This window comes from Barbus barbus (genome assembly GCF_936440315.1).
Source record: "Barbus barbus genome assembly, chromosome: 3".
NCBI lineage: Eukaryota > Metazoa > Chordata > Actinopteri > Cypriniformes > Cyprinidae > Barbus > Barbus barbus.
The window spans coordinates 6,890,446-6,916,895 of record NC_136731.1 but is presented as its reverse complement, the minus strand read 5'-3'; the positions used below and the strand labels follow the sequence as shown (position 1 = coordinate 6,916,895).

At 37.9% G+C, this 26,450-nt stretch overlaps 1 protein-coding gene and 1 long non-coding RNA gene across 2 annotated transcripts in view; both read right to left on the bottom strand.

Annotated features, from left to right (window-relative positions):
* Nucleotides 1-4,299: 4,299 nt before the first annotated feature.
* Nucleotides 4,300-26,450, bottom strand: part of LOC306847558 (uncharacterized protein) — a 36,438-nt gene continuing 14,287 nt past the window's right edge. The window contains exons 3-9 of the mRNA XM_079381547.1: nt 15,312-15,564; nt 15,079-15,224; nt 8,093-8,372; nt 7,846-7,985; nt 7,579-7,670; nt 6,479-6,578; nt 4,300-6,374 (exon numbers count right to left, since the gene is read on the bottom strand). Coding sequence (XP_079237673.1) covers nt 6,352-6,374; nt 6,479-6,578; nt 7,579-7,670; nt 7,846-7,985; nt 8,093-8,372; nt 15,079-15,224; nt 15,312-15,564 — 1,034 coding nt within the window. The 3' untranslated portion in view covers nt 4,300-6,351. The remainder of the gene's footprint in view (nt 6,375-6,478; nt 6,579-7,578; nt 7,671-7,845; nt 7,986-8,092; nt 8,373-15,078; nt 15,225-15,311; nt 15,565-26,450) is intronic.
* LOC306848448 lies at nt 22,115-25,605 on the bottom strand. Its single transcript, XR_013782245.1, has 5 exons — nt 24,994-25,605; nt 24,282-24,337; nt 23,603-23,745; nt 23,155-23,526; nt 22,115-22,486 (listed from the first exon to the last, which is right to left on the bottom strand). It is a non-coding gene; the product is annotated as an uncharacterized lncRNA (long non-coding RNA).

Sequence of the window (26,450 nt, the reverse complement as noted above, 5' to 3'; positions counted from 1 at the left end):
TGCAGGACCACCTCATTGAAGGGCAATTGCCCCAAACAGCGCTGTGCTGAAGTGAAGTGCTACACTGAAGTGAAGTAACCCTGTACAGAAAAATACAAAGAAAGAAAGAAAAAAACATATACAATTGTTATCAGCAAAATTGGGTTAATTATTTTTCATGTAGTATGAAATACTTTTTCTTTTTTAAAGCGGGTCGACCCGATTTTAAACGGCATAGGGCTCCTTTTCCACTGGCCCAAAAAAAACATAGACTGTAAAAGAAATGGACAGAGTGACGCCGTAGATTTCAACGAAGACCAGTGAAGTCTTTTTAGAATTTTTTACAAAAACGTCTGCTACGGAGCCATAACGTGAGATACAAGGTAACGGAGCCTTTTATACATCGTGATGTTTCTTTAGAAATAACCAATGGACAAATAAAGTCTTTAAACGCTTCAGATGTAAAGTTATTTGCAAAGTGACGTCAAAATGAATGGCAGTCAATGGAATGCTAACGGCGGGTGAGTGCCAGGTAGCATCAAAATGGCGCCATAGGAGGTACGAGTTGTAGCAATTTTAAATTTTAAGAGGCAATTTTAAATGTGTTTACTTGGACGGCTGAACTGAACGGATTATTGTGACGTTTTAATGAGTTTCCACGCTTTTTTTTTTAAGTTGAAGTTGTTGTAACTCTTCATACTTTACTTTCACCCTTCACCTGCAAAAAACCCACGTCTCCAACTAGCGGTCTGCGCGACCGTTCACCCCCACTGCTGCGCGTTGCCATGGATACAGAGTGTAACGGCACACATATCACTACACATAAAAAAAAAAAAATCACCTAACAATACGTGTTTATACCGCATCTAACTCAACATAAAAAAATATAGTCCATACACTACGGCGGTGGTCAGTGTTTTTCACGGACCATGAGTTGCTCTGTTATCTCGCTGTCTGTTAATGCTGTGCCAGGTTGATTGAGTGCGAGCAAAGTTTCTTGTACGAGTCGCGACGTCACGTAAATTGGCGGGTTGACCCGGGTATAATGTTCCCACTGTTCACACATTTTTCCATAATAAGGACAGGTCTCGCACCGTTTCACTTGTATAAAAGTATATTATCGGTGCCGAATACTTTTTAATGTCGAATATGAGGCTCAACCCTACATTAAATACTTGCTGTGACACTCCGGCGCTAACATGCTAACGTATTTCCAAAAAACGAACAAACATGAAATATTCATCACAGGTTATGTTTACGGATCATTTGAGACGGAGAGACATTAGACGACGAATGCACATTACCAATAGATGAACTAAGTTAAAACAATTTTAAATGTACTTACTTGGACGGCTCGCTCCGAGGAAAAAAGATGGCGGTCAGCTCGGATTTTCCAGAGTTGTTGAACATGGCGCGTGACGTCACTGCGGGCGCATGCGTGTTGGTTGAAATGTCCACGACCTATTTTCTGAAGTGAACTGAACGGATTATTGTGAGTTTTTAATGAGTTTCCGCGCTTTTTTCAAGTTGAAGTTGTTGTAACTCTTCTTGCTTTGTTGTAATGGGCAATGAGTTCTCTCAGCTTGACAACAATAGTCCAACTGACTAAAAGCCCAAATAATTTTTAACAGTGTAGCATCTGGTTATGATCGCTATTAAGGTGTTTCTCACGTTGTCTAACTGCAAATATAGCATATATTGTCTATTATCTAAAAATAAACTATAACGCGTTTCATAAAATACAACTACTGGTCAGATTTCCGAGAGGTAAACTAATGCGTTAAAATGGCAACTTTCTGGCGACTGTGTTTGAGAAGCACTGAAATGAATGGGCTTCAATGCTGAAACTATCGGTTGTTTGGAACTATTGGCTGCTCCGTGACACGCTTTACTTCTGCATTCCTAAGTTCCTATGGAAGCCTATGGGAGTGTCGCAACTCTGTTTCTCAACAGCTCTGGGTCAAACGGCCTCATGTGCGGGCCTTGGCCAATGAAAGCTACGATACATTCCAGACCTTCAGCCATCAGTCTGAGGTCTGGCTACACGAGACTAGGTTTTACCTGCACAGCACTTGCCCGCTGACCTGTGCTACATTTGTTTTACAAGAAATAAACGTGTGACCGGTTGTTAAATGCACACTACTTAACACAACACTTCAAAATCCTGAGAAATCATGCTAAAAAGAAAAATGTCCAACAAGTGATAAGGCTATTATTTACTTGTTTAAAGCTGCAGTCCGTAACTATTGGCGCTCTAGCGGCTAATGAAAAGAACCACGTAGCCGGAGCTACTTCTCTCTGTTTATGTCTATGATGAATCACGCAGGTACTGGGCTACACCGCAGCGGTACCTACCTGAACCAGTCTAAAATGTGACCCTGGAGCACAAAAGCAGTCATAAGTAGCACAGATAGATTTGTAGCAATAGCCAAAAATACATTGTATGGGTCAAAATTATCAATTTTCCTTTTCCTTTTTAGATGTTCACATATGAACAGGTTGCACATCAGTGAAAACAACTTTAGCACTCATTATGTCTATTATTAAGGTAAAAGTGGTTATTTTTTTGAGCGTCATGAAAAGTGACGTATATGAGTGGTGACTGGCTGCTGCGGCTGGAGAGTATGTGTCTACACAGGGGCGTCACTAGGGTTAAATATTCGGGGCTCGAGCCTCAAATGATTTTAAGTTCAGAGGAAATGAGATAGAAATTAAGTAAATATTTTAGTTGGCCACTGTTTTAGTTGTTTACAGTACGTGATTTTGACTGACATCCATAGACATATATAGACGCCCTATTTGACCGCTCCAGACACATAGATAAAGCCGCCATCTTGGAACTGTATTTTTTCATTCATTCACCATACTGTAGGTTCGCACAGAGCCACTGAGCCGTTCTGTGCATGATTGTGCATCTTTTGAATATTCAGTAATTACTATGGTGAATAACTTCCCCGCTACAGTCTAAGTCGCTAATGAGGCATCTGCGTATATATCTATGACTGACATCTCTCTCCGCACACACACCACATGACTTAATCCTTACAGCTCTCGAGCGTGACAGCAATTAAAAAAATAAAAAATAACAGTCAGTGTTGCACAGAGTGGACGACAGATCGAGGCAATGGCAACTCATAAAAAGAATCAAACGACTATTCTTTCTTTTTGGCAGAACATGAAGAAAGGTTAGTTTTTTCAAACTATCCCAACAAAACACACACTCACCCCATATTCAAATAATAATGTATTCTTCATACAAATAAACTAAAAAAAAAACGAAGGGAATAGGTTTTCAAAGTGTGGGGGTGCCAGAGCATGACAGGCGAGACAGTCTGCTGATAAACATGCTGAGAAATATGTATGTATTAGTGGTATAGATTAATTATTCACCTATGTCATTGTAATGACAGCGAGGATCACTTGTCTGTGAAAAGGCAGAAATCACAGTCTGAGCGCAAATATGCACATACTGTATGCTTCTGAACCCATTCGATGGTCGGCCCATACACAACGAGGGCTGGTGCAATCCGAGATTTGTGCTCTCTCTCCCCATAAAAACACCATACGATGAAACGATACATGTGTCTTGCGGATACATTTCGTTCCTGTCTCGATCGCTATGAACGTTAAATGTACCATTATTCAAAGATCCGGTCACGGTGCATCTCTTTCTGCTTACCTTGACTGACACACAACTCGGATTAACATTATGTCCTATTAGTACAACTATTATTTTAATGTCAAATTGCTATGTTCTGTTCTTTTAATATGGAACAAGCACTGTTTTGTTCCATTGTTCTCAATCATTACAAAAATTAGAATATTAAATGTTAATATTCAGATAATAACTTAACATTTTAAATTTAAGTTTAAGGAATTTAACAGTTGATAAAAGTAGGCTAACAACTGTTGAGTCAAAAGTGAGGTCCAGTGTCTTTGATCATGAAAATCATGATCATCTGTTTCAAATCATGTGTGTTTCAAGTCAAGTCTTCATCTGTTTGGATTATGTTTGTATTTTGGATCACTTTGTAAATAAACTGCACTTGGGTTCTCACTACGCTTGCCTTCAGTGGACTGAATTGTTACAGCTACATATCTGTGTTGCAAACATTAAATAATAACAAAAGTATTAGGATAAAAGTTTATAGTCCGGATATAGCTGCAGTCAAAATTAGGAACTGACCTTTGTAACTAATGTTACGCTTCAAATAAAGACTGTATATGTTACATTATGCCAGAAGGTGGTGACCAGTGATTGTTGAAAAGTATTTGATGTCTTAATTATTCATTCAAGAGATTCATTCAAAAACTCTGGAGGAAGTCTTCATTCATTTATTTCAAATGATTTTTTACATAATGAATTAATTTAAATGAATACATTTTTTATTTTAATTAAATTTTCCAATAAAACAACAGTGGTACTGGTACAGCTAGTACATATTAGACATTCAAATGCATAAGAGCAAAGACAGAAATAAAAGAAAATTATAAACCAAAAGCAGAAAGACATAGTCCCTGAATATCCTCAAGAAAGTTCCCGAGAGAGGACCAAATGCACCAGAACACAACAGATCTTTATAAATCATAAGTTAATTTTTCCAATGGTAAAAGAGTTGTCGCCTGACTCAGCCACATATTGATTGAAGGTATCTGAGCAGTTGACCATAATAATAGTATACATTTTTTGGCCAGATATATACAAAAATTGAGTACAGATTCTGTCACAGTCCAGAGACAGATCCACTGTAAAGTTCAGAAGCTATACCTTTGGGGACATTACAAAAGTCTTTCCAATAATCTTTTGAATAATTTAGTGAATCTCTTTCCAGTACATTTTGATTTTGTCACAATCCCAAAATACATGCATCACTGTGCCAATGTCTACCTTACATTTAAAGCATAACTGAGAACAATTGGGAGATATTCTATGGAGGCAAACTGGGGTTTGATAAGTCCTGTGAAAAAATGTATAATTTTGTTCATGAACCGAAATTGAAGCACTTTTGGGGAAGATATTTGAACAGACAGATAGCCACTCCTCATTTCTAAAACTAGACCCAATGTCCTTTTCCCATATCACCCTTAAAGAGTCAAAGGATGAAGGACCAACATTAAACAGCATTGTATATAATTCAGAGATCTTCTTTTTAGAGTAAATGAAGAAAAAATATGTTTTTCTATTTCAATAAGATCAAGTTGTATATTACCTTCTTTTAACTGTAACTCTAAAGTGTCGGATTTAAAAGAATTTATAAAAAGCTTTACTGGGCAGATTAAAGTTAACTCCTGATACGATCTCATTTGACCGTCATCAATTAAATAACCTAACTCCGACACTCCTCTATTCTGTATGGGCCTTAGAGACAACTTATTTGGAATGGATAAATATTTCTTAACATAACAAAGAGTATTTGTTAAAGTGAAAATATTATAAATAAATGGTAGGGGCATAACAGTCTAGGAATACATCTAGTGGATTCAATCCCGACCCATCGTGAATCAAATCTGTAAATAAACCAACCTAACATGCATAATTTGTGCAGACCAAAAATATAATTGAAACTTGGGTAGGGAAGCCCCACCAAATTCCTTTGGTTTCATCAAGACCGAAAGTTTAAGTCTGGGTTTCTTGTGGTTCCAGATATACCTTGAAATTGAAGAATTAATCCTCTTAAAAAAGTTTGTATTTAAGTAACATGGTAGATTTTGGAATAGGAAGTTATACATATTTTTAAATAGGCTAATTTAAAACATTAAATAAAATATTTTGTCAGAACCTGAAAGGAAATTAGACAACCAAATTATCAATTATCCAAAGTCATAGCTTAAAAAATACATGATATATCTGGCATCTAACTAATGCTATTAGTACTGTTTCTAATATTAAAATGTAAAGACTAGGATTACACTAGACTGTAGTACATTAATAAGGATTTGGATTATAATGCCGTTTCTCATCTAGTGTGCAAAGTGCTGCAAGCCAAAACCCTCTTGCACCAATCGCAAAAAAAAGTTGTCCGGCGTAGTTACTACTCTCACAATTCTGAGAAATAAAGTCATAATTCTGAGAAATAAAGTCATAATTCTGAGAAATGAAGTCATAATTCTGAGAAATAAAGTCAGAATTCTGAGAAATGAAGTCATAATTCTGAGAAATAAAGTCAGAATTGCGAGATATAAACTTGCAATTGTAAGAAAATAGTCTCTCTTTTTCCCCTCAGAATGGACTTTGTCAGAATTGTGAGATAAAAAGTCACAATTACCTTGTTTTATGTTTTATTCAGTGGTGAAAACGGGCTTTCATAAATTATGAATAAATTGAATGAATGTGAAATTAGTGAGTCAAAGACACTGTTGATTTCCAGGGCATTATTTTCTTGTATCACAGCGACCTGTAAATGATAAATTTGTTCTATTACAAATCATAATTTTATAATTATTCCTATTTGTACAGCATATGTCATAAGTTATTGTACAGCTGTGGGAACACACTCACGTTTGTCAGTGTCCACTTTCCGCATCACTTCCTGTTTAGGGGTTTGAGACCACCTCAGTGTCACGTCTGTGAATCCTCTATCAGCCAGAGCAGATCCCAACTGGAAATAACATTCATACTAAACTGGGTTATGTTTCCCGAACAATGACGTAACTCACTGATTAACCACCATAGTACAATGCATCGTTTTGGAAACTAACTAGCTAGTCACAACTGTTTCCTGAACATGGCCGCATCTCCGTCATCTGAACCACGTTAGTTCAGCAACATAGGGCCACTGTTAATGACGTCACATGCATGTGGTGGAGGAATAACTTATGCTATTTAACTGATTAGAGATGCTACTGTATTGAACATGGCACCTACTGACTAATTTATTATTTTTTTGTTCCCTGTCATTTTGCTTTATTTAATGTTCGATTCATTGCGGGTTCCCTCTTACGTCATACTCAGGGGTTCCCTTAGATATTTATGCACACTTTTCAAAAACGGAGCTTACAATGGACGAGCAAAAATACATAATTAAAATGCATTTATATTTAGATAGAATGAAAGATACAGACAGTACTGCATGTTAGCTTGCTTGTTGTGTCCAAGAGCATATTTATTTAAGCCCATATATCTTACTAACAAGAAACTATGCTTCTAACCACAGGTCGAGAGCTGTAGCTCCAACCATGTAAGTTTGCTGATTGCAAATGTTCGTTTGAACTATGGTTTCGGGAAAATCGTTGAACTGTGCTGATAATGACATAGTTGGCTAACTATGCTTTTGGGAAACGCACCCCAGATTAGATCAGAATATGAAAACACATTCAAATCTTCCTCTCCTCTTTTCTCATGCCATGTCCCAAACAGTACTTTTGTAAAATCATGTCTCTTTAAAATGTGAGAATATTGTAAATTTGTTCATGCTGTAAATAGTTTGACTGAATAATCAATAGGTGATCTGCACTCCTGTCGTGAACCTTTGTGTCATAATATATACCGCTTCTCTCTTTGCACATGCACCTGCACTGCAGGAGAACAACAGCTGATTTTGTTTTTAACAAATTCAGGTCATATTATTTAATGCAATAAGTGTTTGTTTTTTTTCTCACCTGTTTCAGAACGTTTTCTCTCATTGTAGAGTCAGTCAAATCATTGCTGGAGTGAAACAGCAGTTTTACAAATGATCTTTTTAAACAGGGACCTAGAAAAATATATTTGCATATATGTAAATTCATTAAAATATGGATTGCACCCTACAAATGAGCTTGCATTTATTAAAACCTTTCCAAGCTCCTCACTGCATCAAATTGACAAAAATGTATAATGTGAAGACATTATTATCTGATATATTATAAACCAATATTACTGATGTATACCTTCTCCATAGACCTCCACCTCACACAGAGTGAGTATCTTCTTGTCTCCAGGAATGATCAGATTCACGTAACGTCCCTCCATCCCATAACATGAGTAGTTGTAGGACTCACCTGCTGGAATAGCTGGAATAACAGCACATCTACAGACAGAGAAACACATGAAGGATATAAAAATACTGTCATATCCGTATTAATCCTTCACATTTGTACTAGACGTCTCACGCCCTTTCAACCTCAAGTTTCTCACATGGGATTGTTGATGCCGTTGTTCTCCAAAGAGTTTCCGATGCGAATCTCCGCTCCGTTTATTTGTTCAGCACAGCAGTCTTTTCGATTAGTGACGACCACTTTACTAACTCGGTAGACATCACGCAGATCCAGCCTCCACCACGGGTCTGTCTCATTAAGGGTTGAGGAGCATCCCGTATACAACTGCTGGAGACCTCGATTACCATCAATGGCCTTTTCAGCAAACCAGTCCGCAGATGTTGACGACTGTGTAGTGGCTCCTCCTACTGCCCGATTTCCTTTAAAATTAATAAAAACCTGTTATGACCCATGTTTATGCACAGTTCAAATTAAAATTTGAGACAGTGGAGGAGATGATGGTGAAGCATGTAATTTCTGCACCAACTAGCCAACTGTCATCAAATGACTTTTAGTCTAACAATGTCCTTCACAACTATATACAAAATAATTAGACACCCCTAGTAATTCATTACATCATTAGTACCACCCATTTGGAATAAAGAGAAAGTTGATTGTTGATTTGTCTGACAGATGTGGACTGTTTAACATGATAAATTAACATAATATTTTTTAAATTTCCACATCAATATTTTCCCCACTTTGTAGCATTATGTCAGGGACGCAAACTTGTCACCTTTCGGTTAGTGTGAATTTGGGGTTCTCGTCTTTACAGTACCATTACTACCAACTCAATTCTGTACCTGCTCGAACTCACCCGCTTTCAAACACTCCAGTGTGGTGTTGTGCGCATGCTCTGGTTTCGAATTACACAACCAAAAGAGCTCTTTACAACATGTTTCTGCAGCATTTAGTATTGTAGCCAATCACAGGCATCTCTGTTGAAAGCAATGGCCAATCAGAGGTGTTTACTGTAGGTTGGTCAGAATCCTCTCTGAACTCATTTTTGTTTTCACAAGTTTATTTAGGTCTACACGTTCGCAGATCTTCGCATTATAACAAAAGAAAAAGAATGCATACATGATGTAAATAAGAGATTGATTGTGCAGTTTTCACGTGAGTAATCTCAGTCAGTTGCACTATAAGGGAAGCGCCCTTTGCTCAATTTCTCTCTAAAATCCATTCACAGTTTGAAAAACGTTTTGTTTGTCTAAGAGGGCCAAACGTCCACGTATACTCAGGGTTTTTCCTGGCTCAAAATGAGGTGGAGGTGGTACCATCCTGATCATGTGCACACAATGTACCTACCCTTTAACTGGTCTCATAACTACCTACCCTTTTTTTTCACGCAACATATTATAGGTGATATAATAATTATATGAATGAAGAAAATGACAATTATAAAGTTATATTTTACAAAAACACACCTGTTGAACATTAAATTCAATGCAACATACCAAATAAAAGGGTGCCCATTTGTAGTATGTGAACATAAACATAACATTAGGTTAAGACTTCAATAAATGTAAAATCTTTATCCACTTTTGTAAGTGGATGTTTTATTTTCTTTCGCCATATTATTTATTGTTACCAAATTCTGTGTTGTAGCATGTCTAATTATTTTAATGCATAAACACAACTTAGTTCAAATTTATTCTTAAAATAGCCTTATGAAATGTTTTCTTTTTCCTCAGAAATGTGTTCTGTATCTGGTTCATAAAACTTCATTTCATTTATCTTTAAATTATTGAAAATCAAACTTTATTTATTTATTTTGGCAAACAAAGGAGATTTACTATTAAAATTAAAACATGGAAGAAATGTCATCATTACTTAAAACTATGTATTAAAAATAAAGTTTGAATAATTTTAATCGTAGCCTAGTAGTAGCAGTATGTACATTCTGCTGAACAATAATAATATATTTCTGCTGCAGTGTCTTCCAGCTAAACCAAACTTTTATTTTGACAGGTTTCCGTGAATACCTTTACAGTTCTGATGCTAGTTTTACTCAAATCAAACGGTAAAATACTCATGAAGTGACTCTTAGAGCAGGTCTGGAGATGTTGTTCATGTATTTGTCCTCATTTAGTGAGACGACAGACACTGAAATCACTGCAAGCGTTACGTGCGCGTCCGTATGTGTGTAGTAAATGAAACCGCGTCTCTCCGCCATTCATACAGAGACATAATGCTAGGTACACACTAAAAGATTTTTAAAATCTTATAAGATCTTCAAAATGTGAGAGACCACAAACATGAGGACAAAAAAAAAAAGATTTAGCCATTTAGCTCCTATAGTGTGTGGTGTGCCCGCGATGTGACAAAGACAGCACACCACACACCAACAGATTTTCTACCAGAGTCCCGACTGTGAACGCGGGAAATCTCGCAAAATCTCTGGAGACTTGAGAATAAACAAGATTTTTTATTTGTTTTTTATTGCAATTTTAGAACAAAGAACATAGGGCAATAACATATAAATAACATCAAATACAATAATAATAAAAAAACAATAAAAAAGGAAAAGCAATAAGAAAATTACATTTCCTTAAACAAGTATAAATAATTATAAATTATTCAAAGAATAGATTTAAGGCTTTAAAGTCCCAGTCTTTGGTAATGCAGGAAGAAATTGCGATTTATAGTGTCCAAATCCTTTTGTGCTGCACCAAAGCATAATGTTTGTTATGCTTCCGTCTTCTGTCAGCTCGCTTTCTGATTGGATATTGTTTTGTTTCACGTAATAATCTCAACATCATATGCGCGTTTGTCCTCAGGGGTTCCCCCACACATCAGGATTTCTGATCGCAATTTGCGATCGGGGCACCTCCGACATTCTTCCGAGCAGATTCAGTCACTCTTAACACACCTCACACCACGGGAAAATCTGATAAGATAATCTTTAGATCCACCAAGATAGCCGGGACATTACCTAGGATTGTCGGAAGGGGACAAATCGGCCCAAAATCAGCCCGATTATCTTGTGGTGTGTACCCAGCATAATTTGAGTTAATGTTCATCAGATCGCGTAAATCAGTGGAAAATGAATAGAAAGGATGATTCTGTGTAAAGAAATATCAAGTAAACTTGCATAAAAATATCAGTATTTTTCCAAATATGAACTAAAAGCTCTAATGGACGCTGTTAGTGACGCTTGCACGTGACTGGCTGCCTGAGGCTGCACAAAATTTGGCGGAGGCGGTGTACCGACAAAACATGCTACCTATCAGATTGTGCTACCAATAATATATTTGCATTGTTTTAAGGGTAGGTTTAAGGTAAGGGTAGGTGTGGACATTAAAAAAAAGCCTCAAAGCACATGAATAAGATGCTGTGGTAGCACATTCTGATAGGTAGCATTTTTCGCTATCGATTTGTGCTACCTATCTTTTTAATGGGAGGTAGCACAATCTGAGCGGGTAGCACAAATCGTCAGAACAGCGGCCGCCTCATAATTCTCTATGCAGGAAAAACCCTGATACTGTTTCAGGATTAACAACCACAAATGTAAAAAATTACACGAGTGAATCCGCTAAATTGTTCCATGATTAACGGCGATAACTGCAGCAATGGACGGAATGAACTATCTGACAAGCCGATGTCAAAATAGAGCTGTGCATTAAGTGATGCTGAGTAAATTCAGAGTAACAAAACTACAGCAGCAACAAGCTTCTACAGTTAAAGATAACACTTAAAGATGAGTCCCTTTTAAGGCAATGTTTGAAAAATTTAGTTTTTACATTAAATCTAAAAAGTGTCTAAATATTTAATGTGTATAGCATTAAAAAGTAACTTAATTTGTAGTTAAAGGGGTCATCGGATGCAGAATTAACTTTACAAGTTGTTTGAACATAAATGTGTGTTGGAAGTGTGTGTACATCCATCCTATAATGATAAAAATCCACCCAGTGTTTTTTTTTTAATCCCTGTTTTAAAATCCCCTTTCTCAAATCAGGCTGTTGTGAGATTCCTGACAGAATGACATAAATACATATCTACATAAATACAGTGCCTTGCAAAAGCATTCATATCCCTTCATTTGTTTCACGTTTTATGTTGCTGCCTTATGTTAACTGCTTTAAATTCGTTTTTTTTTCTACATCAGTCTGCACTCCATACACCATATTGACAAAGCAAAAACAGAATCGTCACAACTTTGTAAATTAATTACAAATAAAAAACTGAAATAAGTACATTGCAAAAGTATTCATACCCTTAACTAAATATTTAGCTGAAGCACTTTTACTGCCTCAAGTCTTTTTGTTTGATGCGATAAGTTTTTGCTCATCAGCATTTGGCAATTATCTGCTATTCTTCTCGACATCTCTTCACCTCTCAAGCTCTGTCAGGTTGGATGGGGGCAGATGCACATTTTCAGGTTTCTCCAGAAATATTTGGGTTCAAGCTCAGGCTGTGGCTGGGCCACTCAAGGACATTCACAGAGTTGTCTATAAGCCACTCTTGCTCTGTGTTTAGGTCCATTGTCCTGCTGGAAGGTGAGCCTTCTGCCCAGTCTGAGGTTCTGAATGCTCTGGACTGGGTTTTCATTAAGGCTATCTCTATATTTTGGTGCATTGAGCTTTTCTTCTACACTGACGAATCCCTCAGTCCCTGCTGCTGAAAAACAGCCCCACAGCATGAGGCTGCTACCAGCACACTTTACTTTTGGCATGGTATTTTGCAGGTGATGAGCAACATGATGCTTAGAACTGAGGTTCATCAGACCAGAGAATCTTAATTGTTTCTCAGAGTCTGAGGGTCCTTTAGGTGCTTTTTTGTAAATTCCAAGTGTGTTTTCGTTTGTCTTCACTGAGGAGAGGATTGAGTTTGGCCACACCGCCATAAAGCCCAGATCGATGGAGTGGTGCAGTGATGTTTGAGTTTCTGTAGATTTCTCCTATCTCCACATATGATCATGGAGGTCGACTAGAGTGACCATCAGGTTCTTGGTCACCACTCTAACCAAAGCTCTTCTCCATCAATTGCTCAGTTTGGCCAGGAGGCCAGCTCTAAGAAGAATCCTGGTTGTTTCAAACTTCTTCCATTAAGGGTAACAGAGACTACATGCTTCTGTAACCCTTCAGTGAAGCAGAATTTTTTTTCTGAACTCTTCCCCAGATGTGTGGCTTGACGCAAACATGTTTCTGAGCTCTACAGACAGTTCTTTTGAACCTAGGGCTTGGTTTTTGCTCTGATATGCATTATCAACTGTTGGACCTTTTATTAAGACGTGTGTGCCTTTCCAAATTATACCCATTCAACTGAATTTACCACAGGTTAACTTCACTCAAAGTCTAGTAACACCTACAAACAATATGAATGCTCCTGAGCTAAATTCTAACTGTCCCAGATAAGGGTATGTTTACTTATGCAATGGAATCATTTAAGTTTTTAAGCAACATAAAACATGAACAAAATTAAGGGGTATGAATACTTTCGCAAGATACTGTACATCTATGTTCGCGTGAATCATTTGTGATCCAGCTTCATCTACAGAAGAAGTGAGTATAAGGTTTTTTTATGAATCTTTGCAAATCGCCTTCCCTAATAACATGCTAGTTAGCCAGTTTCGCGGCTGAAGTTTACAGTCTGCTCGTTATCCCACTGAAGAGAGGGGCGGGATCAGCAGAGCTCATTAGCATTAAAGCAACATGGACTAGAATTGCTTGATGAAAACTGATTTTGACATGGTAAAGAAGATGTTTTTACACTACCATTGAGAAATTTTAACCAACGTATGTTATAGACTTTCCATTAAGGCCCTAAAGAATCATATCAACTTGTGGAAAATAGGCATCCAATGACCCCTTTAAGTATTTAAATAATTTACCTATCGTAAGCCCCACCCCTTTAGTTACTGTTGCTCCCTTGGACAAACAAATAACTGTCTTACGATGACAGCTGCAGTGTGAAAACCTTGTCCCACGATGTTTTTGTACAATTTTGGACACCGAATGCCACCAAATGGGAATTAAAATTTCCAAAAAATTAAAAAATAAATACGGTGGATAACTCGAAGCGAGGGTTTACAGATCACAATGCAAGCGGGAGAAGTCTCATATTACGGTCGGTCATCACTATTGCAGATGACAACATACAGGATCAACACTGTTTATGTATCGCAGGGTACGATTAAATTAATGTACATTTACCAGTTTAATATTGTAACGGGGTGAACGAACGTGAGACGTGCGGATCCATTTGCAAGCTTTTATTAATAAACATATTCAAATAACAGACAGGGTCAAAACACCAGCAAACGGGTATGGCGTGGGCAAGACACAAGAGTAATCCTAGGGTATGCGTGGGTCCTCAATTGGTGAACAATATCCAGAGGGTTTGAGAATAAGTCCGATAACCTGAGCAATAATCCAAACGAGGTAAACACAGAGTCCGAAACGGTGAGACAAGGGTAAATCCACGATACAAGGGCGGGAAACAGGAAACGAGAATATAAACAAAATAAACTAAACTTAGACTTAAAGAACACAGAATGGCTCGGTAAGGCAGCTAACATTTGGAGAGTGCTAAACGCAGAACCAGACTCAGAGCTAGACATAAACACAGAAGGCTCGGTAAGGCAGCTAACACTAGGAGAGTGCTATACGCAGAACAATACACGGCGATCCGTGAAAAGAAGTCCATGGTTTATAAAGGGTGTGTGATTGTGAGATGGTTCTCAGGTGTGAGCGTGTGACTGAGACAGCTGTGTGTACTTGTGTGCAATGAATGCTGGGAAATGCAGTCCAGGGTATTATATGACAGTCTGTGTGGTGTGAGAGCCAATATGATGGAGAGGCGACCTCTTGTGGCAGTTGGACAAAAGACCACGAACCGGATTTGAGACAAATATGAAGAGAAAGTGAAATGTAGACCTTCGTTTATGTGTTTTTTCCCTCCACTTTACAAGATGCGAGAACAGTCCGCTATTTAGGTTTGTACATTAGCATGGACTCACTAACTTTAACGTTAGCTAGTTTTAGCCAGACATAACTTGCTAAAGCACAAGATGACATTAACGTTCTGCTTGAGCAGATGAAAATTGTAACTTAATGAGTGTATGACAACCAGCAAATGAATTACCTGCCAAATACCCGTAGACTCCAGCTTCAACAATAGTAAGAATCTTCAGATTTCCAGGAATATGAACAACCACATAACGTCCCTCCATACCACCGCATGAGAAAGTGGCCGTGGCACTGGCTGCAAGAGTAGAAATCACACCACATCTACAAACAGAAAGATCATCTGTTATCTGTTTCTGTTCATTCTTCACTTCAGCCACAGAAATCAAATGAAAAGAAAGAAATCCTCACATGGTGTTGCTGTAAATGTCAAGAAAGTTCCCGATACGAATCACCGCTCCATTAATCCTCTCAGCATTGTTCGGTTTATTAGTGATGGTCACTCTGTTCACTTTGTACACTTTCAGTAGATCCACTCTCCACCATGGATTGGTCTCTTGGTTAGTGTGTGTAAAGCTGGCCAACAATCCATCAATAGCATTTTCAGGAGGACATCCTCCGTAAATTGATGACTGACTAGATTTGCCCCATAGTGCTGCATTCTCTGGAAGAAATTCATGGATAAAGGCCAATAAGAAGTAATCTACTACTGCAGAAGACCTTTACCAAACTAATCTTTCTTACTCATCATCAGCTACATGTCCACCACAGGGTCAGAAATTAAGGGTTAAGGGTGCAAAACAGTGACAGATATTTAAAACAAGAGTAAAAGGATGATAGCGAACATCTTTTTTATTATTTTGGATATCCAACATTTGTTACTCCGTATAATTCTAATCTTGGCCTATATTTCATGATGGGCTTGGTATGTTCTATTATACAAAAGCAGTATAATCTGACATAACAAGTTTGGGTAACACTTTACATTAAGGTTCCCTTTATAAAGGTGTTCATAAATTGCTAATAACTCTCTTACAAATGCATTATAAATCATTGATAAGCAGTTATAAATGCATGAATAAAAGGGTGTTTTTGATGCAATACCTGCCAAATAGTGAGCCATTTTTAACTCACGTTATAAATGCTTAACAAATATATTGATTAATACTTATTTCACTCTAAACCAGCTTCCTGATTTATTTCATGATGCAAATGACTGCATGATTTCATTATTTAATGATGAAATTTACTATTATAGCAAGACTGAAGGACGTTGTATTTATGGTTTTCTCATTTATATCTCATGAATCATGTCATTTTTCTTACAATGTTTCTTATCAGAATCTACTCTGTACCTTACCCATGATTCTCCGCAAAAGTTCATGATGCCTATCCACAGCAATGATTAGAAATTGATATATTTTGTTTATCAAGATGAAATTATCATCTTGATTTATATTTTGGGTAAAAATCATAAAAGTACAACCGTGACTTGATGAGATATTAATATTAAAAATTGTAATTCCAATATTGCCTGAGAACCTGAATGTAATGAGCCATTTATTAATGATTTATAAACATTAATAACTTGTGAAAGTGTACATTAATATAAAGTGAACATCTGTGAACCTTTTATTAATGAGTTATAAACATTAATAACGTATAAATGTGAACCTTAATGTAAATTGAACACCTGTGAACCATTTATTAATGATTTATGAACGTTAATAACCTGTGAAAGTGAACCTTAATGTAAATTGAACACATGTGAACCATTTATTAATGTGGTATGAACATCATTAACCTGTAAAAGTGAACTTTCAAGTAAAGTGGACACACTAATCATTTATTAATTATTAATGCACACACAAAATATTTTTTCTCCTTTTTTATAGATAATTAAACTGCATTATCTATAATAACGCTATGAGAAAACATGTAACTGCAGCCATGTAGTACTGCACCTAAATGTAGACATTCACACAATGACCAAACTCAGTCAGAATCTATTGAGGTCAAAGAATCTAAGAAATTTAGAACGGGGTTCCAAGTTTTGTAGAATTTAACAGTAGAGCCCTGAATGGTGTGCTTTAGTTTTTCTAAAGAAAGGAATGACGTGACATGAAATCTTTTACCCAAGAGGTAGTAGGGGGTGGAGTTGGACACTTCCAATGTAGCAAAATGCATCTTCTAGCAACTAAGGAAGCAAATGCAATAACATCTGTTTGTTGTTTCGAAAGAGTAGAGGAAAATACGGACACACCAAAGATAGCAACCATAGGACACGGAAGGAGAGAAATACATAAAGCCCTTGAAAGAAAATCAAAAATGGAAGCCCAGTATGAGGCGAATTTAGGGCAACTGAAAAATGTATGAACATGGTCAGCTGGAGAAAAGGAGCATCTAATACAACAGTCATCTGTTTCTGGGAACAATTAATGGAGTCTAGCTTTGGTAAAGTGGATTCGGTGCAAAACTTTTAACTGAATCAGACTAAACCGGGCACAAGCAGAAGTAGAATTAACTCTAACAAGGGCCTCGGACCAGAGCTCTTCAGTAAAGCTGAGCTCTAACTCTTTCTCCTATGTTGACTTCAAACATGAGAGAGATGAAGTTCTAGATGAAAGCAACATGAGATAGATAGAAGAGATAAGGTTACCACTTATAGGGGCGGACAATAAACTCTCAAGCAGGGATTTTTCTGGCAATTGAGGGAAACTAGAGAAGTGAGTTCTTACATAATTACGAAGCTGAAAGTACCTGAATAAGTCTGTTGCATGTAAATTATATTTGGATATAAGGTCACTGAAAGTAGCAAAACGATCATCAATAAAAAGATCTGAGAAATAAACAATACCTTTATCACTCCATCTTTTAAATGTGTGATCAATCATAGACGGCAAAAACAAGTGATTGTTGCAAATAGAGTTGAATACAGAAAGTGATTCTAACTGAAAATGTTTTCAAAATTGTTTCCAAATTTTTAGAGTTGACAGCACAGTGGGATTTCTTGTATAACTAGAAGGTTGGCGGGACAAAGGAGCAAAGACTAGAGCTGGAAGGGAAGTAGAAGTACAAGTAGCAGCTTCTAGTGTACACCAGTTAGACTCTGAAGCATTAATGAAATCTTGGAAATATTAGCGGCCCAGTAATAAAATTTGGCAGGGCTGAGCCACCATCACATTTACGGCACTGAAGAATAACTTTGCTTACTTTGGGAATCTCATCTGCCCAAATAAATGAAAGAAATTGTTTTATCAAGGCAGTTGAAAAAAGATTTAGGTAGAAAAATAGGGAGAGACTGAAAGAAGAATAAAAGACGTGGAAGAACATTCATTTTAATAGTCTCCACTCTCCCTACTAGAGAAAGAGGTAGGCAATCCCAACGTTTTAAATCAAGTTTAATTTGTTTGACCAAATTAGTGAAATTATTCTTAATAATAGAACTAAAAGAATGAGAAATATTCACCCCTAAGTAACAAAACCCAGAAGAAAAATGAAAAGGTAGGGCACTTTTAGGTATTTTTCTAGCTGTCTCATTTATGGGGAAACATTGGCATGAATCCATGCGCCTTGCTAACACCTTCGCTAAAATTTTAATATCAGCATTCAATAAACTAATTGGTCTGTAACTACTACATAAAGTTGGGTCTTTGTTATTTTTTTAATAGAAGAGAGATATATGCTTGATTTAACGAGACTGTAAGACAGCCCCGTTGAAAAGATTCAGTATACATATCAAACAGTAAAGGGGTACTTGTGTAGAGAATTTCTTATAAAAGTCTAAAGGGACTTTAGACTTCAGGCCCTGGAGCCTTGTTACACTGCATGAGGCCAACACAAGTGATAATTTCACCTAACCTGATAGTTTCCTCCAGTGTCTTTGCAGTGTTTGTGTCCACAGTAGGTATTTTTAAATTATTGAGAAAATAATCCATTAAAGAAGAGTCGGTAGGGGACTGTGAAGTATAAAGCTTAGAGTAAAAAGTGGAAAAGACAGAATTGATTTTTTGAGCATCATACACCAGCTTGTTTGAAGAATTATCAAATATTTTGTTATGTATCGAGATGTAGACTGGTGTTTGAGCTGGGAAGCAAGAAGGCAACCCGCCCTATCCCCATGTTCATAGTAGGTGGCTTTGGTTCTTTTAATATTCTGCTTTGTTTGTTGAAAGCAAATCAAATTCAGTTTGTAACTTTAAACGTTTCAATTTAAGTTTGGGACTGGGCCTACAAGAATACAGACTGTCCACCTCTAGAATAGAACGGATAAGCTCTAACGGCTGTGATTTTCTCTTCTTAACTAAATGGGCGGTATAAGAAATGATCTTGCCACGAATGAAGGCTTTAAACGTTTCCCATAATAGTGACACAGAAATGGTGTCTGTTTTGTTAGTTTCAATGAAAAAATCTATATTTTTAGATAAAAATTCACAGAAATCCTTTCTAGCTAGAAGCCCTGTGTCTAATTTCCAAGGGGGTCGGCTCTTAGAGGCAGGCAAAAAGGCGATGTCTAACATATGTGGGGCATGGTCAGAGATAACGATGGCTGAGTAATCAGAGGAAATTACAGAAGAAAGTAGAGCCTTGTCAAGAAAAATTAATCAATGCGCGAGTAAACATGGTGTACTCTAGAAAAGAAAGTGCCAGGGGTCCACACAGCCTATTTGATTCATCAGTGAAACTAAGGACCTGGACATAGCGGAAGACGTAGAAGATTTGGGCATAGATTTATCAAGATTGTTTTCAACGACACAAGTAAGGTTCCCCCCAAAAATAAGATGACGAGTGTCAAGATTTGGAATCTTTGAAAAAAGCTTGGACATAAAAGTAGGATTATCCCAGTTTGGAGCATAGACGTTAACTAAAATGACTGGTTTTTGAAAAAGAACTCCACTAACAATAACAAAGCGACCCTCAGGATCAGAGATTACTGGCTCCATGAGAAACATTACTCTCTTATGTATCAAGATCCCAGATAGCAAAATTGCTGTGGCCCAGATCCGGCCCACACTTGACACTTTCATCTGGCCCACATACCGTATGGAATGATGGCACTTGGGCGGTCCGCTCCTGTTTGCCAGATTTGGGCCACAATTAAGCCATAGCAATGCCGCATGTCAGCCGTAAACAAAACAAATGAAGCAGAACTGGCCCACATCTGGCCCAGACACCAAAATTGCTGTGGCCCAGATCCGGCCAACACTTGACGTTTTCATCTGGCCCACATACCGCGTGGAATGATGGCACTTGGGCGGTCCGCTCCTGTTTGCCAGATTTGGGCCACAATTAAGCCATAGCAATGCCGCATGTCAGCCGTAAAAAAAACAAATGAAGCAGAACTGGCCCACATCTGGCCCAGACACCAAAATTGCTGTGGCCCAGATCCGGCCCACACTTGACACTTTCATCTGGCCCACATACCGCGTGGAATGATGGCACTTGGGCGGTCCGCTCCTGTTTGCCAGATTTGGGCCACAATTAAGCCATAGCAATGCCGCATGTCAGCCGTAAAAAAAACAAATGAAGCAGAACTGGCCCACATCTGGCCCAGACACCAAAATTGCTGTGGCCCAGATCCGGCCCACACTTGACGTTTTCATCTGGCCCACATACCGCGTGGAATGATGGCACTTGGGCGGTCCGCTCCTGTTTGCCAGATTTGGGCCACAATTAAGCCATAGCAATGCCGCATGTCAGCCGTAAAAAAAACAAATGAAGCAGAACTGGCCCACATCTGGCCCAGACACCAAAATTGCTGTGGCCCAGATCCGGCCCACACTTGACGTTTTCATCTGGCCCACATACCGCGTGGAATGATGGCACTTGGGCGGTCCGCTCCTGTTTGCCAGATTTGGGCCACAATTAAGCCATAGCAATGCCGCATGTCAGCCGTAAAAAAAAAACAAATGAAGCAGAACTGGCCAAGTGTGGGCCGGATCTGGGCCACAGCAATTTTGGTGTCTGGGCCAGATGTGGGCCAGTTCTGCTTCATTTGTTTTGTTTACGGCTGACATGCGGCATTGCTATGGCTTAATTGTGGCCCAAATCTGGCAAACAGGAGCGGACCGCCCAAGTGCCATCATTCCACGCGGTATGTGGGCCAGATGAAAATGTGAAGTGTGGGCCGGATCTGGGCCACAGCAATTTTGGTGTCTGGGCCAGATGTGGGCCAGTTCTGCTTCATTTGTTTTGTTTATGGCTGACATGCGGCATTGCTTTGGCCTAATTGTGGCCCAAATCTGGCAAACAGGAGCGGACCGCCCAAGTGCCATCATTCCACGCGGTATGTGGGCCAGATGAAAATGTCAAGTGTGGGCCAGATCTGGGCCACAGCAATTTTGGTGTCTGGGCCAGATGTGGGCCAGTTCTGCTTCATTTGTTTTGTTTACGGCTGACATGCGGCATTGCTATGGCTTAATTGTGGCCCAAATCTGGCAAACAGGAGCGGACCGCCCAAGTGCCATCATTCCACGCGGTATGTGGGCCAGATGAAAATGTTAAGTGTGGGCCAGATCTGGGCCACAGCAATTTTGGTGTCTGGGCCAGATGTGGGCCAGTTCTGCTTCATTTGTTTTGTTTATGGCTGACATGCGGCATTGCTTTGGCCTAATTGTGGCCCAAATCTGGCAAACAGGAGCGGACCGCCCAAGTGCCATCATTCCACGCGGTATGTGGGCCAGATGAAAACGTAAAGTGTGGGCCGGATCTGGGCCACAGCAATTTTGGTGTCTGGGCCAGATGTGGGCCAGTTCTGCTTCATTTGTTTTGTTTATGGCTGACATGCGGCATTGCTTTGGCCTAATTGTGGCCCAAATCTGGCAAACAGGAGCGGACCGCCCAAGTGCCATCATTCCACGCGGTATGTGGGCCAGATGAACATTATGGCACTTAAGGCAGTCCACTCATGTTTGCCAGATTTGGGCCACAATTAAGCCATAGCAATGCCACATGTAACCCAACAACAAACCAAATAAACCACACCTGGCCACAGTTGATTTTTATACAAACCCTGGTCTTTCCCAACATTCCTCATGCAGCATGGAATGGTGGCACTTTTGCAATGCACTCCTGTTTGCCAGATCTGCTCCACATGTAGGCCAGTTGTTCAGCCACATGTTAGCCAAGAATTACATAAATAAACCATAACTGTGTGTTTTTGTGTGTGCATGCTGTGCCATATCATTGACACTAAGAGATATAAACTAAAGAGAAATTTAAAAATGCCCCCTTTTTATGTTAAGAGAAGTTACAACAGATGATTTAAACACGTTTCTGAAAACATTTGCATTATTTATTAATATTGTCAAAGAACAACCAAGTGCAAGTTTCCATTTTCAAAACTGGAAAGCAATCTAAAAAAAAAAAATAGCAATAATAATAAAAAAACAAAATATGTGCATATAAAGCATCTTAGAACTAAACAAAAAACAAAACAAAACATGTTTCCAGTTGGTCATCCAAAAAAAAACAGACAACGCAGAAGTAAACACACTAGAAGACATTGGCAAATGGAGCCATCCAAAATTAAAGAATTTGACCACCTTGGCTGGGCCCATCTGCGTCATCATGGCAATCTTGCAAGCCTTTATTGGATACACACAAAAACAAAGTACACTGTTGAATGCTGATTTTACAATAGTGTTTTAATAGCAATAGCACATTAATACTGAATGGGAAAAAAATGGACTGGAACTACCAGTGCATTAAACAGTTTGGTAACTCTAAGGCCTTAATTGTTAACATTAATTAATGTATTAACTAGTATTAACTAACATGAACTGCATTATTTATTAAGCTTTTTTAATGTTACAGTCATTCACTGTTTGTTCATGTTAGTTCAACCATAAGTTTATCAAGCGACGAGAATACTTTTTGTGCGCAAAAAAACAAACAAAAATAACGACTTTATTCCACTATTCATTTTCGGCTGCTTGTTGTTTTTGTTTTATCGAGTCAGGCAGAGTACATCAAAATTATTATCTGTGATCATTTCATTTACAATAACTGCTTTGGGTGCGAGTGATCTAATATTTAGGAGCCCAAGCTTTAAAAATAGTTTTTGTTCGTTTATTTTGCGTTTTTCTGGTTTAATCACGGTCAGATTTTTTCTAGATCCTGCATTAAATTTATATTTAGACCTCGCTATTCGGGGAACAGACACAGTCTGTATAGATTGGACAACGCAAGTACTTCTATCTTTTAAGTGGGTAGAACAAAAGTCATCATGGCAGTTATTTGAGAATTGGCTTACTAGTCAGATGGAGCGTAGCGTCCTGGAGAGGTTGTCTGACAGGAGTTCCGCTCCGACTCTGCTGGGGTGCAGGCCATCAGCACGAAAAAGCCTAGGACGCTCCCAGAAAAGATTCCAATTATTAACAAAGAGCAGTTTCTGTTCTTTATACCATGACAATAACCATTCGTTTAAAGCAAACAGTCTACTGAACCTTTCGTTTCCTTGTCGATACGTGGGAAGCAGTCCTAACACGATGATCGTCGCCGCGGGCGATGTGCTGCGTACCGTCTCGATCAGGCTCCTGTAGTCCCTCTTCAGTGTCTCCGTCTGCTGCAGCTTGATGTCGTTTGTCCCCGCGTGCAGCACGACAGCACCGATGTTCTCGTTGCCCTTCAGGATCGCGGGTAAACATTCGCAGAAACATTGAGAACACGAGCACCGGGGAAACAGTGAGTGTGCACTCTACCTTCAGCTGACGTAGCACGGACGTGCCGGACGATGGAGCCTCCGACGATCACAGCGTCGCGTTCCGTCTCGCGGAGGGGGGCGAAGCGGTTTCGGGTGGAGATGAAGGACATCTGGGAAGATCGCATTCTGGGTGCACAGGGTCTGTGCAGTGAAACACACGGAGTAGAGGTAGACTAACAAATCTAAGATCAGATTCAATCTCTTTTAGTAGTGACACAATGTCATCATGGTCAGAGTTTGAGGCCGAACAAGTAATAATGTTAGTCGAACGATTTTGGAAAATAATCTAAATGTGTTTTTTATTTAAAAATTAATTTTTTTACTTTTTTTTTTTTTTTACTAATAATGCGATTTAATATACTAGTTGTTTAAGCTCTTTATCTTCTGTATTATTCAACAAAGACAAGCAATAAATCATTGTATAATATGGCTGGGAACTGGGAATCTTTAGTCACCTCATGATCATGATTGAGTCACCTCAAAAAAATGTTTTGATGGAATTACATACTGTATGTATTTATAAGAACTGTTTAAAAATAATAATTACACTTTAAAGTTTTAAGTTTTACACTTTAAATTACACTTTTAAATTGTAGCTTATATAAACGAACAAAACAAAAAAAATATTCCTTGATACTTTTTTATTTTGTACCACATGAAATGTATCAGCAGCTTACCTTAATGGTGACAGTGAACTCTAAAACTGTAGCATTTTATTTCCACCAGCAGTTTTCTGTAGCAAATCACATTGACATGTGTTATTAAGGTGAAAAACATCCTGACTCAAAACATTAAATGAAAAAAAAAAAAAAAAAAAAAGCAGGCAAACTAATTTTAAAATTACTAGGGTATACTAAAAATGTGAAATACATAGAGTAATAATACCTGAACCAACTTGCTCAATAATATCTATTAGGCTATTGTTACTTTGTAATCATCTCATAAAAGCTATTATTTTAAGAAAAAGCATGTAGTAATTTGTGCATTATTGCTAGTTAACGAAAAATGATGTCACAAAGTAATAAAACTAGTGCAGTTACTGCAGTATTACTGTATGCCCAATGTATAAACATGAATGAAAAATTACACTATAGGCTATTATATATACATTTTTCATTGTTGTGCCAAAATAAGACAAGAGTTAAATACTTTCACCGTGCAGAACTGACTGAGTTGGCAAGATCGGAGCAACATGAGCAAATCTAAATGTATTGGCGCGCCGTTCAATCGATACTTGTTCATTTCGCATTCGATAACCATAATTCATCTAGCTTAGAGCTATAAACTGCCAAAATAATGTTACTTCGAAATTAGAAGTTATTCCATTAACTCATACAACATGGATATAACGAAGCAATCGCTAAGAAAATATAAATGTATCGATCTTACCTTGATTGATTGTTTGTTGTATTCGTCCTCCCTCCAACTGACAATCCTCTGACCTTTTGGTTTCGAGCGCCTTTTTCGCGCCTTACGGCTGTTTAAATTTAAAGGGCCGAATCAGTTTGATTTTTTTTTTCAAAGACAACTTCAAATGCAGTAAATATTTTGTTATTAACAAAATAGAGATCGTATCTCTAATAAATAAGTAAGCTGAAGCAAAAAAATTTGACAATTTTTTCATGAATGCAGGGGGCTGAAAAAGTTAATTATCAAAATAATAATATTTTCTCACAAGAGCTTTGTCGTTCATTTAATCGTATTTCATCAATTATAATGTCAATTAAAATTATATATTTTTTATCTTTAAGAAAGATTATTTATAGCCTAAAAATGACAGTTGTATAAATGTAAATTATATTAAGCCAGAAATGTGGGCGTGAGACACACGCAATTCAACCAGTTCACACGCTGTGTATTTCTCACGCTGAAAAGGCAATGCCAACCGGGGGCGATTTCGGATACAGCCAAAGTGAAGTTTCCTGCTGCCAGCACGTATAGGCAACATAGATGCGCGAACAAAGTTGACGGAACATTCTCTGCCACTGTACGTTCGTTACTAGGCAACCAACAACATCGCGCGAACACACTCCTGATGGAGATAGGTTTGAACAAAACCAAAACTAGAAACAGGTTGGCTCTGGACGGAACACTGTCATCCATTATGACAGTGAAAATGTCTGGGAGCCCCCTACCCCTGTTATCAAGGCATCAAAATGTGCAACAAACACTTACAACACAAAACACATTTCATAAGCTGGAGTGTGTACTCTTGAGCAATTTGTTATATTTTTGTAATTTGTGTATATTTGTCATTTTGAAATATAACATTTAAGAGTATTTTTGATGTGATGAATTGCTCTGTCATTTATCAGATTTACCAATTGTTATAATTTCAATTTGTGCTGGTTAATTATGAACAATGGGTAAAATTGGGGCTCCATTAGGGCTCCTCCCCTAACCGCATCAAGATTTTGATAAAACTTGAGAACCCTGAATGTAATAAAATTAAATGTTTATTTATTTATTTAAAATATGTTTATTTCATTTTTTAAATATATTTTTAATATATTTTCAATATTTGAATATTTTAATTGGATTATTTTTAAATATTTTCATATTTTAAGGGGGTTTCAAATATTACCCTTTGTGGGGTCACTTGAGACACATAGGAACAGTGAATCACAACCTTTTTGACTTCAATGTCTCCTTATAGTCCTATTCTCCACAACAAATCCAGTACATTTGTTATAAAAATAGCCAAATAATAAGAAATATCTTGATTGACTAATTTGTCATAATTTTAACTCATCTTCAGGCCTCATTGGAAGTTTATCCGTGTCTGCTTTAGAAGTTAGGCCTATATGACACTGCTAGCAAGATAAGCAAGGTTTCACCGAGTAGGC